This window comes from Schistocerca piceifrons, chromosome 5 (genome assembly GCF_021461385.2).
Source record: "Schistocerca piceifrons isolate TAMUIC-IGC-003096 chromosome 5, iqSchPice1.1, whole genome shotgun sequence".
NCBI lineage: Eukaryota > Metazoa > Arthropoda > Insecta > Orthoptera > Acrididae > Schistocerca > Schistocerca piceifrons.
Genome location: NC_060142.1, coordinates 466330085 through 466346240, shown reverse-complemented (window position 1 = coordinate 466346240; position 16156 = coordinate 466330085). Strand labels below are relative to the sequence as shown.

Genomic DNA, 16156 nt, shown 5'->3' with positions numbered 1-16156 from the left:
GTGTGGGGCATTTTACATTCTTAAATTCATGACTTGCGAAACTCACATTCATTAGGAGGCTTAGTATTTAGTGAAGTAAAACAAGGTATTCAGAAAAGAGAATGTCGGGAGTTTTAGTAACTTTGCCTATATAAACCTATGTATTACGAAATGTCCTTTCATTTTCAGTGGATCCAGCCGGTCTGAATGTAGAGTTGACATAAGGATGGAACAACGAAAAAACTGATAACATTATGTATAAATTGCTCTATTTATTCAGCAACACATAGAAAATGAAAAATTGACTTGTCTAGTGGACGCGAGGTACCAGATTCTCATTCAAACACAAGAATAATAACATCCATTCTTCATAAATATCTACATGTATACATAATATAACTTCACTACACTTTTAAGTTGTATATCCGATGGAATAATCGTTTCTTGCGTGTTCAGAACAGTCCAGTAATTGGTCAGTAGTGGTATCCACCGTTTCCAGCTCCAGCTCCGGCGCGCCCCCTGCCGTAGCCGTATCCGCCGGGGGAGTAGGCGGTGAGTCCGGTGTCCTGGTACTCTATGGTGGGCCTGTAGCCGCCCTCATCCGCCTGGTAGGAGATGATCTGCTTGCGGCCGTCAGGCAGCAGCACGCGGTACTGGCCCTGGGCGCTCTCCCCCTGCCTGGACTCCTCTTGTCCAAAGTCACTCAGCGTCTCGCCGTCCTGCACCGAGTAGCTGAACTCGTAGTTGGCCGGCTCCTGGTGGGAAAAAATAGTTTTGCTTTAGTGCTGATTAACAGGTATATTTATTTTAGTTGATTGACTAATTTCATGTATGAATACTTAAGGTATTCTAATACGAGTGCCACAATTACTAACTAATACAAACGGCTTTTCAGTAAATTTAAAGTACTCGTTAATTCTACAGCATTTCCAACAGTCAACAGTAACGTAACTTAAAGTTTCCGTCAGTGGCATAGTAAATGGATTACGGCAGTAATTGTAGCAAATGGATGTATACTATATCCACTTCCATCACCAAATATTTATTTCTGATATGTACAGGGCTAAAAGTTTTTACAACTCTATGGATGTCAATCTTCCCATACGATTTTCAATTACATAAAGTTCTACCTTACTGGGCACTTTCCCCAAAAATTTTTCTTTTTTCTATTGAGAAAACTTTATTAAAGAACTGAAAAGAAAGTTCTACATATCCAAAATACGTTATGTAAAAGGAGTGGTATGCGCCTAGAATTTCTCTTTAAATTGTGAATTATAGAGTGAGTGCTAAGTCTACCACAGTAGGTTCCCATCTTAAATAATTAATTTCATTCGAAAGTGAATGTTTCCAGATATTACATTTAATAAAAATATTTTAACTTCGATAAAGATGTTGTGGATATATTTACCAATGTGAATGATAGCAACTTTAACTGTCTCCTACTGAAATATTGGCAACAAATGTTCAGGCAACAACTTTATCTTGTTTTGTTTCTGCATTTGTCTAAAGCATTGCTACGTAATACAGGCCCCTGACTGGAAGAAAATTGCACAGGACCACAGAAACTTCAGAAAGGTAATTCTTTAATCAGATGATAATAAAAATGTAGACGCTGTGCATTACAGTACTAGTTACTTATTGTCATTTTAGCTATGTAAACTTATTATCACTGTAGCAGTCGTGTTGTTTAATAAATAACACTTTAATAAAATACAGGTTGAAACTTACGGCAAGTGCGTCCTCTTGGGCTCCAGCCCGATTGTAGGCATATCCGGGCACTCCATAGACTGGAGAAAGGCCGCCAGCGTTATCAGATGGCGCACCGTACTGACTGGAGAACGCGTCACCAGAGTATGAAGGCGCGCCGTACTGTGTGGACAGACCGAGTCCTCCTAACCCAGTGGCACGGCCAGCCGCCGAAGGAGCGCCATAGCGAGTGGAGAGACCACCACCGATCCTCCTGCCAGATCCAAACCTCCTGGAGGAGGCGCTTCCAAAGCTGGAGGAGACGCGAGCTGCTGGAGCCTGGCTGGAAGCGCCTGAGCGACCAAAAGCGGCGCCTGTTAGTGAAGGTGCACTGTACTGCGTGCTGAGGCCGTTGGCTGAAGGAGCTCCGTACTGAGTGCTGAGGCCATTGGCTGCTGGGGCGCCGTACTGAGAGCTGAGGGAGGAGGCAGAGGGAGGTCCGTACTCTGAGCTGGGAGGCAGGTACGACCGGTCGACTGGTGGCTCGGCGACGACGCAGAAAGCAAGTGCTGACAGGACGACGTACACCTTTGAAGAGACAAAATTGGTCCGTATGTCATGTGTCATTATAACGATCTACTACATATAAAACGTTACAATCTTATCTCAATACGAATATCACTGAGCACTGAGGTGTAGTAAATATGTACTTTCAGATGGAGGGGGTGCACCACAGGAGCGGAGTTTAGCTGTCGAATTCGACTTCAGAAGATTACAAGAGGACAATATCTACCAAAATGAATCACAATTACTCACTAATATCGCACTAGTATAATTTAACTGGGACTTTTCTGATATCTGAGAGCTACGTAACGACGTTCATTGTTTGCAAGGAGCTTACAGTTAGGAATGAGCACATTCCATAGACTTTGAGAACATCAGTTTTCAAGCTTTATTCCTTCTAAACACATGGATAATGGGTATAACGTAATTCATCGTGCATCAAAATCAAGAATATGTTGGTGATGTAATAGTAATTATTACAGAATTTGTTTACTTCAAACAGATAGCCCTGTACATTAAATCATGTATTTAATTCTCCTAATACTCAGCTGCTCATTTAGTGACCCCTAAGGTTTTTGCTTCTAGTATATTGCAAGACTGTAACAAGGACGAACTTTCAGTTGTTACGTCCATAAAGGAACAAAATCGCGCTGCAGTTGTATGTGAGTTGCTTGAAACTAACCTGACAAAATAGAGGAAATTACTACAGAAAAAGTAAGATCGCTTTATTACCACAAATTCATAATGCAAAAGATAGTTTAAAGCCATTTCTGTTTCTCCACAAGTAACTTAAAAATATCTTGCCAAATGCGAGGCCAAACACTGATTGAGGCTTCTGGTCAGTATAAAGCTAATAATTCAGTTTTGCAACATTACGCGATACACATTAGTTTTAAGTTTACGCTTATGTGCGCAATTTTTGATGACTGTATCCACAGTGTCAGTAGTGAGGAGGTTTACAGCATTTGGGCCAGTATTCATTGTATTCGAAGATGATAAACACACTCATAATAGCATACATAAGGACACTCAAACACACAGTACAGGCACACAGAGAGATATAATCGAATTATAGACAGACATCAATTATAATTATGAGGAAAACAAAAAATTATTATTGGCTCGATGGGGTAACCAAACCTTCCTGTCAGTGTAATGCCTGATGTCTTGACACAGCCACGATGAAATACGACATAAACCATGAACGCTTTTGATCGTTATATCAGCAACATCTGTCTACCTGATCGTGTCAGCACTACATACCGCCAGTTGAGAAGGTTGCAGCTAAACAAGTTACTATGGTGCTTGCACCACAGTACCTCAAGTCATAGATAAAGTACCTATCACATCACTAAAATCACAAAATAAGTTCTCACTAATCTAATATCCTGGCTATCCCTATTCAAAGAAGAAAAATTTTCGGAAATGCGTCTGCAACTGGAACAAGCTATCGTCCATCTTGTGCCCATCTGAACGTCCAATGGCATTTAAGAAATCAACTCTTATTGTCAGAAAGGAAGTCTCACTTCTTCCTCTTTTCGGTTTTCGGTGAATGACCCCAAATTCATTCCCTCTTCTCTCTTTTACCTGTCTTCTATGACGTTTCTCTTTCCTTCCTTCTTCAGCCTCCTTCTCTGACCTCTGTTGCTGTCAGTGACCTCAGTTTAAATCTAGCCAACTTGATATTATTGGGACTAAATAAACTCTGCTTTTTCTATTATAGCTACTGTTTCTCTACGATTTCTGATATAGTTGTTTCTAAGAGTTGTAACCCTTATTGAATAAAAGTCATTTTGTAACATGTATGTCGCTATAAACATAATACAGAATACGTAGTTCACAATGTCAGAGGTAGCAGAGTGCCTTTGGACCTGACTACGGCAGAATAAAAAAATAAAAAATTTCGGTCATGTGCCCTACGAAACCTCTTCAGATACTGACAATGGGAGAAGCATACAACGGCCAGTACTTGTGCGACGGACTCTCTCCGCAGCTGGCTTACCTTCATGTTGCGTAGCAGACAGAGGCGGCTCTGCGAGTGACCCCAGCAGTTCGGCGTCCGGTATTTATACGCAGCGGCCGTGGACGAGCCAGCCCTCTCCAGGGGCTGCGACCAGCAGCTCCAGTTTGAGAGGAGTGTCGGAGTCCCTGCCGTTACGTCAGCGCCCTGCCCGACCTTGTCAGCAACGACGGAACGCTGCTCGGCCGCGCCCCTATGGATCTCTCTAAATCCAAAAGCTGCCTGCGGTTGTTGGCGGCTTCTGCTTGGGAAACTCTTATTTTTTTATTCTCTCTACCCAGGTGAGTATTATGCTTCGCATATCCGCCAGGTCTAAGTTTATGTTTTATGAAACACCTTCACCAAGATCGCGTCTACATAACGTAAAAGGAAGATAACTGGAAGCTAACATTTACGCAATAATTCTCTGTAGGTGCACAGGGCTCTACTTGTGATAGAGAAATGTAAGAGGAAACTTGGTGCTGCGTAATGCTGAAACTAGCGAGGAGACAATGATATGATTTAACAGCCCGTAAATGAAGAGCGCCAAAGAACTTGTACTGCTAAACGTAGAGGAGAGAGTGGATAACTGCCTCTAAGAGGGAAACGAACTATCTGGATGCGATGGAAGAAAAAACTGAAGTCGGGTTTGAAGAAAAAGAGAACCAGAATTCTACAGAGTTTTGAAAACAAGGCATAAAGTGATATAAAATTCCGTCGAAATTATTAAAATAATGAAGTCAAGTGCCAAGCTAAGGGCTATTCAAGTCGGCGTGTAGGGACTATAAGACTGGAGACATAACATTAAATTTTCTGGAAAATGTAATCCAGAAATCACGAAGATATTAACAAGCAATCGTCTTAACAGCTAATGTATGCAAAATATCTGTACTTATTAAGGTAACATAGGTCATGTTAAATATTCAGACAGCAGCATTAAAGGACCGTAGTAGGGAAGACGAATGGTCGACTTCGGTTTACTGGAGAATTTTAGAACAGTGTGGCTCATGTGTAAAGGAGACCCCGTACAGAACACTATTGCGACCCATTCTTGAGTGCTGCTCAAGTGTTTGGGATCCCTACCAGATCGGAATACAGGAACACATCGAAGCAGTTCAGAGACGGGCTGCTAGATTTGTTACCAGCTGGTTCAATCAACAAGTGAGTATTACGGAGTTGCTTCGTGAACAAAAAAGGGAGTCATCGGAAGAAAGACGATAATTTTTCCACGGAACACTAATGAGAAAATTGAGAGAATCGGCATTTAAAGCTGACTGCAGAACGAATCTACTGCCACCAAGGTACATTTCACGATAGGGCTACTTAAATACTATACAAGAAATTATGGATCGTATGGAGACATGTGGATAGTAGTTTCCTCTCGCTCCATTTGCTAAAGAAATAGGGAACTAACAGATTGGTAGTGGTACAAGATACCCTGACCCACATACCGTGGCTTGCGGAGTATGCAAGTAGATGTAGAAAGTAAATTGATAGAGACCCTCAGTTCACCTTATAATAACGTAGGAGAAAGTGAAATCTACGAGAAAGGATCGGAAACTAATGCATTTTTTTTCTTTCCTGGTATTGCAGCTCGAGCGTTAAAATTTCACTACGATGTAGTTTGAAGTTCGCGCTACAGACGGTATTTTAATTTCATGAACAGCTCTAGTGAGAAAAGCCTGAACTACGAAACAAACATGGTGCGCATGTTACTGTCATCAGCTTGTGACGAGCTGTGGAGGGTATTTCGATAGCTGTGGGACCAAGGTCATAAACTGAATGAAATTCACAGAGATAAGCGTAGCTTGCATGAGGTGGACTGTAAAGACCTTAGCAATGTCCCCTGGCGCCTGGCGGTATGCACTCTTGCAAGACCGCCGTGCGAACCTTAGTGACTCGCTATGCTCCATTGGGAGGTGGGGGGGGCGGGGGGGGGGGGGGAGGAGATAAAAGTTGCAGCCTCACCACATAATGTCGGAGCCATTGAGATATCTGATCTCAGTAGTTCAACATTTCCTACGGTTCGGTATACGACAGTGTTCATGACACGTTAAAATGTAGTGAAGTCAGTGATCGCAGTGTGCCTAAGAACCTAATAGTCTACTATAACGGCCAGCGAACGATGACAAGCTTGGATAACTTAAAGCATTACGACGCAGAAGGGCATGGCTTTCACCAAGGTATCGTCAGTGGTGACGAGTCATGGGCTTACCACTACACGCCCAAAACCCAACAGCCCTCTACAAACTAGAAACATGTTGGTTCGTCAGTACTAAAATAGTTAAAAGTATCTCAATCTGCTAGAAAAATGCTTGTGATAGTGATCTGGGACATGCGAGATGTGTTATTTGTAGACTTTGCTTTACAAGGGATCACAGTGAATGCTGCAGTCCACATTAAAACTCGCGTGATGCCCTTCGTGACAAACACCACAAAATTAATGCTGGCAGTATCAAAATTCACCATGACAATGCTCGCCATCACGTTGCCACTCGTGTCTATGAGAAAATCGTTCAATTTTGGTGACAGTTGCTACAGCATCCACTGTACAGTGAGGACTTTGTACCGTTGAGCTCTCATCTGTTCGGTTCCACGAAGAAATCATCATTCCATCCAACGCTTTGCAGCAGTTGTGGTTCTGAATTCAGATGATCGCAGATCTCTATACGCCAAGCAAACGGACTTCCACGAACAGAGCATATTGAAATTGGTATCATTATGGGACAAATGTGCTGAGAACGCTGGTGACTATCTAGAAAAGTAGGTAAAAGATGCGAATCCAATTGTAGCTCGATTTTCTATTCTTTCATTTTCTTTTGATGCCTATTAAACTTCCTGGCAATAAAATTAATATGCATTATTTTCCCTTTTTCCTTCGTGTTTGCTTCGTCAGAATATTAGGGAATAATAACAGAGTAAATCGAGTATTAGTTTATTTTCAAGATCTGAGCAGCTGGAAAAACAGATGTCATTGGCTGTCTGAACACCATATAACCACAGGGACATAACGTCTTAATGCAAGTGGTTATTAGTTTGCTGCAGATTCATATGTATCCTAAATGGATAAAGGAGAATTTTTGAGTATTAAAAATGGATATAAATGTAGAAATAAGGAACTATATATATAGATCAGGATACAGAAGTATGTGAGTTACTATTTAGAAATGTAATACTTGTCTTTCTTATAGTATATGCGTCCTCACTGGATAATTAGAAAACTTTCATGAAAAATTTGGGTGAATTATTGTGTTTCCTGTCAAACAGAAGTAAGGGGAATTAATTTACGGCGATTAAATATACGTTTTTTGAATGAGTATGGCTGTAAAATTTGGGTCACTTATAAACATGCATTTACTTGAAAGTACTCACTCAGATAGTAGTAAAGACTCGTATTTGTAAAGCTAGTCATTTATACGTAGTTCCTACATATATGCGTGCATTTATTTGAATGTACTCACTCAATATTAGACCAATTGCTGCATCATTTATATTGTTATTTATTGATCTCTTAACTTATATTAATTTATGTTTGGTTGGTGTTTGCAGTGTCTTCTGCTGTCTGTTTGTGTTCCAGTTTTCTGCGAGTTGGGATGTGTGGGAGCGGCGCCACGTTCCGTTTCGGTGCACAGAAGCTGTGACGTGACGTCTAATGGGAAGTGACTCCCGGTTGGGCCCCGGCGTTTAGGTGTTGTTTTGGACGGCTGGTCTGGTGCTTCAGGCATTTTAAGTGAAGTCACCTTTTGCCCAGGGCAGCCTGGTGTCACTGCCCGTTTGGTAAACTTTTAACAAGTTTCATGTATACTTAAAAAAAGCAATTTTCTTTTTAATTTGCTTGGGAATTATTTGTATTAATTGGTAACTTCTTCAGCTGCTTGTGTTATTTGGGTTCTTAATGAACTGGTGTGCGTTTCACAAATCACTTTCATATTGTAAATTATTGCTCTTTAGAAAGGAATTACGTGTCACATTTCTTGAAATCACCTCCAGATTGTAATTTATTGTTCCTTTAACTATTTAAATCTTTGTAGCTCATCTCTTTAAGCCAGTCTTGGTAATTATGATTTTCTGCCTTGCTTAAGAAGCAAGCTATCTGTGATTTTGGTATTGTCTTAAAGATGGCCACGTGTTGTCTCTTAGCTGTTTTATAAATATTGTCTTGAATAAACTGTTAATTTATTGTTTTGGTAGTTGTTGTGTTTAAGGAGTGACATTATAGAGGCCTTGACCTCCCATGCTGAGTGTACCCCTCATCCCGACTTCCTTAGTCACAAAACTGTGCCTATGTTCCTTGCATGCCAGGCACGCAGAGTTATACTATGTCCATGATGTATATATAGCTTGCTGTGTCAAGCAGGAATACAAACTGACTACATAATGTAGTCTGGCGTTTGCTAAAATCAGCATTATGTAACAAGTGCTCACAAATAGGGTGTCGTTAGACTGTGTTGATAGCCGATGGTGTGAGGTGGCTGCCCACAGTTTTTGTGTACTCTGTATAGGGTACAGATCTTGAACTGATTGTATTCTATCAGCTGGAAAGCTGGCTAGCTAGATGTTTTTAAATGTTATAATTAATGGTGCTGAAGCAACGTTACTTGCGTAGAAGAAGGCATCGTTGTTTCCTGTTCCTAATGCTGAACTGTTTGCGAGTTTGGTACCTCTGATATTTCTTTTATCTTGTATGTATAGATGAGGTTTGAGTGTCAAGGTGAATGTCTATAGCAGTATGGTAAACAGCCAACATTCTTTCAGAGGGAAACTACAGTTCTTAACTGCTGTAGTATTTATGGTAAACATTCGATTTTTTAGGCAATATATTTTTGTTCCCTTGCACCAGATGATTTTCTTGTGTTGTTTCAGTTATGATGCTAAATTCATTTAAATTTTATCTAATCTCAATCGGGATTTAATTAATTGTTGCTGTGTTCAATATTTTGTCTTGGAAGCATTCTTCTTATGACTACGGTGGTTATAGCCAGTTCTGGTCAAGTCAAATTTGAAATTTGTATCTGTGGGATGCTATATACTCATGATATCAATAAACATATAAATAGTGCCCTGGTAAACCAACATTGGTGAGTCATCAACCCGTAGCTTGCTTTAATCATAAAAATATATCTGAATGATGCTAAATGTTCTTATTTTTACACAAAGAATCATCTTAACAACCTTCAAATCGTGAGCTACACCCTTAATTTTTATTGATGAGTTAGTGAATTTACTCGTGGCACTTTTGTTGCCTACTGCAGAAGTCAAACTAATACTCAAATTAATTAATTTAATAAGACTGTACCTTATTGCTGGAGTAACCATGCACTATCACAATAAAGTAAAAACAGTGAATGATTCAGGGAGTATGAATGAGAACAGTGGCGTATTTAAGTTTACAAAATAATGACAAGTTTAATTAATTCTTTTGTAACTACAACTAGCTCATACATGTTACACAAAGATAACAAACAAAAATCAGAAAAGGAATGATGTTTAATTGGCAAAGCACACTTTCATGTGGAAGCTATACAAATTCTCCCCTGAATGAATCCCTTTTAGAACGCAGTCTGACATTGTTTACATGAATCCATTGTGAGGCCCAACTCTGCTCAAATGGAACCAACTATGACCAAGAATATTACAAACTATAGTTCACCTGAGAACAGAGAGCTGTAAATATCATTTAACAAAACAGTATTTTATCGTATCACCTTCATTCAGGCGGTAGTAGAAAACTGCGCGCTGTGGGCGAGGAGCGTCGAGCTGTGGCAGGTGTAGTGTTCTGACGCGTTCAGGAAAATTTGCAAACTATGCGGTCTGGCGTTCTGACTATCAGAACGCGGGAAACTTTCCGATGAGAGCCCTGAAATCCCGGTACATTCCAGTGTGATGTGCACCAGTTCCAATTTGACTCACAGGTACGATGGAGCGTACTGGAATTGTCAAACTTCAGACGGCCGACTCAGGACGAACAAGTTCACCCTCTTGACACACGACATACCCAAGATGACATGCAGTTTTACTGTCCATTCTCGACTAGGGTAAAACCTGAAGTTCTCCACAAGGGTAGGATCAGAAGACAAAAAAGGCAATGAATCACAACCACTTTCCATCAAGCTTCAGTATGGAAGCTGAATTAGCAAAAACTAAACCGCTCCCACACTGTACAAATCAATAGAACCATCCTCTTCTGTTGGCCTGGTAGCTAGTCAAGACATAGCACTGAGGTTCCCACGCTCAAGGGTAAAGCCTCCATTTTGCATATCCTGAGAGGAGCCAATCAGCGACTCTAAATCTCTATTGTCTGAAAAAATAAGGTTTTATACTAGGCAGACGTCTTTCTCACAGTAAGCATGGCCATGTTTTGGCAAATAACAACTACCTAGATAGGACTACAGTCCCTCATTAATGGAGAGATCTAGTATGTCTGAGCCGACCATTTCTACTTACTGAAAGAAGGCACTTAAGCTTCCCAGACAGTTTTGTCTGTGAAATATATGCTTTTGCCACTCGCTAAAAGAACCTGATGACTTCCTGGCATCAAGCGGGGCTATAGTCATGCCTCCACTAAACACAAAAACCAGCCACTCTGTATCGCCCTAGCTTCTAACATGAGAATGCACGGGGTTTTGTGGCCTTTTAAATGGCTTCCTGCTCCTACTTTCCATCAACTGGCAGCCTTCACAACAGTCTGTCGTCTGTACGGGGTAAAATATTTTGTGGACCAGCACCCTTCTCTCCGGCCCTAAGTGGAAGCAGGGGAGGGCTTTGGCCAAAAGTCCTTCTGCAGGTACAATCCACAGGGCGCTGCTTCCTAGAATCATTCACACAGCCAGGTCGCTGCACTCAGCGTTCATGGCCCCCAATTTATCTCTCTCTCTGTTCTCTGTCACCTCCACTATGGCCTCTTGAGAACACATGCAGTTAAAAGAACTTTCTTCCCACAATTTCCTCTTGTAAAAACAGTCATAAACCACACATACTAAATGTAGTAGTACGGAACACCGGATCGTGACCTAAAATACAAACGTAAACTGTCTAACAATGTCGTTAAAGTGTGAGAGTGGCACGCCACCTCTCAACTCGATTCCACCCTTTTACCCAAAAGGTCCAAATGCATATACCAAATGGTAGTAGGGTTGGCTCGATTGATTTAGTTAATGTGAATATTACTGAACTAGGGTAATTTTCAATTTTTTTTGTATTGGTTAGATATCTTTCAGAGTACCTGACAATGTAAATGATCCACCTTTCCTGAGAAGGAGCAAGTTAATGATCAAATTACAGAGAAGCAAGGTGCAGAAAAGGATAGTTGTCTGGCAGTTGGCTGAACGTGGACGCCAAAACTGTCATTTGCCGGTTATTCAACAGACCACCGAGCACAGTGAGGTAAGTCTGGCCGCTGCACAAGTTTCTGCCTTGTTTGAAGAAATGTTGGAGGATAGTTACATTCCCTGTCAGATTCCAAGACTGAGGCCTGTTTTTAACCACAGCATTGACAGAACGAGTGACTAGTGGGTGTGAACAAGGATAAGGAACAATGATTAGACACTTATTGTAAGACTGTTAAGGAATGGTTCTTGGTAAGTAATAGAACTGAATGAGTTTGGTAATGAAGTTAAAACGTTGTAATACTGATTCTGTGCGAACGATCATTGGTACTCTGTTTTCAGAGATGCAGAACACATTACAGGATATTTTGAATAGATGTTCTCATTTATCTTTGAATTCAGCTGACTATGTCATCTTTTTTATCTTCAGTTAGAGCTCGGGCCATGGAATTGAGTGGTTTAAATGTTTCAAGATTATCTGCAGTTAATGTGAAGGATAATTTATGAGATAAGGTACTGTGGCCCGTTTAGGGAAATAGCACTTGGAAACAATTTCGGCCTAGAGTTTGCAGAATAATTCTTCCCAGACCTCTACAGTAATTAATCTATCATCGAGAAGGCTGTGGCAGGGGACTCACGAATTATTAATAAATTATTTAGAGTGAGTTAAAAGGAACGTGATGGCCTTAGAACTGATGTTACTGAAGAGCAGGTGGCAAGTCTTATTTTGGGATTGGTAACCCATGAGAATTGGAAGAGAGTGATATTTTGTTGAGTCTACAGAACGTTGTCATAACTAGACGTGATAGTCCAGGAAACCCACAATATGGAATTTATGGATTCTTCCAGGGTTAGCAAGTCTGTGATAGGAAGTGTTTGGGAAAGTACAGACTTAATCGGGCTACAGAAGGAGTGAGACATTAATAGGTAATGACACTCAGGAACCATTAACTTGTGCCATATGGGAAGGGCCTCATCTAAATAATTGGTTGGAATTGTGGCAAGCCTGTCCATATAAGTAGGGATTGTGTGAAGGGGAAAAGAAAAGAACGACAATTATGAAAAATGCAGCCAGGGAAGGACCGTTTAATTAGTGCAGTTAAGGATAAAAGAACTCCATATTTACCATTTGTATGCACGACACTGCACAATTAATGAATCAGAGTGCACTTTGCTTGGTGGGATACAAAATTCTTAATTATACCAGGCACTTCACAATGTGAAGTTCAAAAAATTTCGCAAAGCTGGACTGACGAGTTCGAGATTCCCTAGCTTATCATTCATCAACTGATTCAAATCTATTTTCTGCATGGACTGCCTAGTGTGTAAATCATCTACAGACCCAATGGAGAAATCTTTCTTCATCCTGTCGTTTTCAAGCCAATATTTATAGTGCCAGTTGAAAGTGTCATTACCAGTTTTAATGACAGACAGCCTTTAATAGTTAATGAAATCACTGCCAAGAACCATGTCCACTATGAAGGAGAGTACAGTCAGAAAATTCGCCCACATTTCATGAGACTAACTCATGAAATCTATTCTCACTTGCCTCTTCACCTCTACTGTTTTTGCAGTAAGTTCTCTCTTAGTTCACAGTGTAGGGAACTATGACTACGCACTCTCTCTTAAACATTCTTCAAATCCATAATCGTTCATAGTCGATACCAAATTACTGGTGTCAAGGGTACAGTAGACTTCTCCATCACACCCTTAGCTTAATAGCAGGATTGTCAGGATCTCTGGGGAGCATCCTCCTCTCTCAGGATATCTCTCTGCTTCTCTCCTCCCCACTCCCCAACCCCTCTCTCCCTCACACACACACTTTCTCTCTCTCTCTTCCTCTCTCTCCTTCTCTCTCTCTCTCTCTCTCTCTCTCTCTCTGCCCCCCTCCCCCCAGTTCTTCTAAACCAATATACAGGTTGCCAGGTAGTTCCTCACTAATGTGCAGTGTTACCCAACCTCTTATATCCTAGACAGTTTCTACTTCTAGCTTTGCTCATTCTCGGATATTTATTCCTTGAGTGTGCACTAAGCGCACCACGATATCTATTGGTGCATAGCAACTGTTTACATTCCCATACGGAACTCTCGTCTCCCGTTGTTACTACGAGAAGGGATTTCTATGGTTATTAAGTTGAAACCTGTTCCAGTTTCTTTGTGGTCAGCTACGTGGTTTCCAAACCCTTCGGTCTTCTCGGTCATGTACAGGATACGCAGCATGAACTTGTGGTGTGACAGCTGCCCCTGTCTCATTACCACGATCAAAACCCCATTTCCTGCAGTAAAGAATGGAAATCGTGTGCACCATAATACACTGCACGGCGATTACTGCCTCCTTAGAAGACTGATGAGTTCTGATCGATCACATGGCATATTGGGGTGTTGATTCCTCTAGATTATATCTTCAAAGTATTGCATCATATTGATGGAATAGAATTTGCTATGATTCTAGCGTTTGGCTGGTAATTTTCACATTTTCTTGCACCAGCAGAACACAATCGAACGGTGCAAATCAGGTAATTTAGTGTGCAACAGCTGCAGGGGCAGGAAAAAGAGGGTTCGTTTCTACTGACACAGAAAGACAGTCCGCCTCGTCCTCATCAAACCAGTTGTGTGTCTATCTCCTCTTTTTTTTATGCTTTTTGCTCTCTCGTCGGAACTGACACAGACACGCTGATAGTTTCTTTCTCAAGCTCTTTTCCTCTTTATTCCTCGCTCTTTTTGTTCCACCGCAACCTATGGTGTTATCACAATTACTCTCGGTAGTCTATTGACGGTCTGTGACCCACTGAAGAATGTGAAATTCTTCCCTGTTCCTCTTATTAATCTCAGCTTGTGCCTGTCCAGAATTGATCGAACGTTGCGGGTGTCTCCCACGGTGAAACAGCAGTTGAATTCACCCACGTTCATACGTTTGCAATTACGCCCACATTCACAAAATCTGCCAATCATCAATGTTTTGGAAAGGTCGTTAAACGTACATTGGGCACTGAATATCATACATAATAAAAATTAAGATAAAAGTCAATCAGTTCAGTTCTCAGAAATGGTAAAAATATGATAAAACCCAGCAGAGAACTTGATAAAACAACCAACTACCGTGAAAGGTGGATTGACTGCCGCCTTTGAACATATGTGTATCATATTTATTATTAGCTGACGTTCTTCAACAGGTTTGTGATTCCCATCACTGGCTTGACAGTAGCTGTTTATTCAGACAAAAAACTGTTCTAAGTCATTCAAAAGTTAATGACTTGCAAAATCTGTTAATATACGTATGCTTTGTTCTACGAGAGTGTCCTGGAATAGTACCCTTGAAATGAAAACGCCAGAATTTCTTCCCCAATACGAGCTTGTGGGCCATCTTTAAAATTTCCTTATCATTCCTTTGTCTGTTTTTTCAGCGTGTTCTCTTCTGATGCTTTCCAGTATATTTCTAATACGTCGTTTCTCACAAGAACGTCAAACAAATGTATATTTCGAATTGATTTGGTTACAGTTTTTATCTTCATGTACCCAAGATGTGATGTCTAACATACGTTACATTTACTTAGTTGACTGATTGCCCCTCCATGCACTATAATCATAGCAGCGTTGTTGGATAGATTTATTGCTGTTTGCTTTAGTTTTCGACATAGCTCTACTTCCAGTTTCATATTGCATTATAAATGAGCCAATGTTCAATAAATTCCTTTTCTGTTATGAGCGACTGAAGCCTATCACAAAAAAATAACTGTGAAGTAATAGAATCCAAATTTATTTAACCAGTCACTGGTAGTCTGTTACTGTCCCAGCAGCAGCCGACGCTACAATACAAGCTACTAACAATAGAACCAAACACTTTTCGAAACTCAGAGATTAAAACAAATAAAACCTCCATCACCTGATGTCAGATCTTCAAAATGTACCCAGAACAAAATTTTACACTATCTTCTCTGCTCTGTTGAGTAGATAATGAAAGAGTAAAACAATTCATACTATACTTCATAGGAGACTTCAGTACAAGGCGAGTAAATCAGAGAATTTTTTCCGTTCCCAACACTAAGCAATGTACGTTATGGTGTACAACAAAGACAGGCATCCACGATAAAAGTAGCAGAAAACGAACCCCCTGCCACAATTATATACAAGGTGTGATTGGAATGTTTTAAGAATGGATCCACTACTGCTTACAGGTACACGGAGGGTGAGGAGTGACTCATTGCCTTGTCCTTGAACGCCCTCTGACATAAATTGCCTTTCCTTTACTAAATTCGTTGTGGCAGCTATCTGAGTGCGGGTCCGTTAGGGCTTGCTGACGGTTTCTGTTTGCGTGAAAATGTACATAAAAACGGAGCAACGAGTTTGTGTGAAATTTTATTTTAAAACTGGGAAATCAGCTTCTGAGACTTACAAACTAGTAGAAATAAGCCTTTGGAGATAATTGTAAGAGCCAGTCAAACGTTTTGTCTGGTTCAACAGATTTAAGAATGGCCGCGAATCATTTGAAGATGAACCATGGTCTGTCCTTCCACCTCAAAAACGAATGAAAATATTGTGGAAGTTTGCGACTTAGTCCGCTCTGATAGTAGACTTGCAATTAGGGAGATGGCTATTGAATTTA

The 16156-nt window shown here is 40.7% G+C and overlaps 1 protein-coding gene across 1 annotated transcript; it reads right to left on the bottom strand.

Annotated features, from left to right (window-relative positions):
• Positions 1–290: 290 nt before the first annotated feature.
• LOC124798652 (pro-resilin-like) lies at positions 291–4256 on the bottom strand. Its single transcript, XM_047262151.1, has 3 exons — positions 4232–4256; positions 1708–2253; positions 291–734 (listed from the first exon to the last, which is right to left on the bottom strand). Exons 1-3 carry the CDS (start codon positions 4235–4237, stop codon positions 453–455), a joined length of 834 nt encoding a protein of 277 aa, XP_047118107.1. The 5' UTR covers positions 4238–4256; the 3' UTR covers positions 291–452.
• Positions 4257–16156: the final 11900 nt, after the last annotated feature.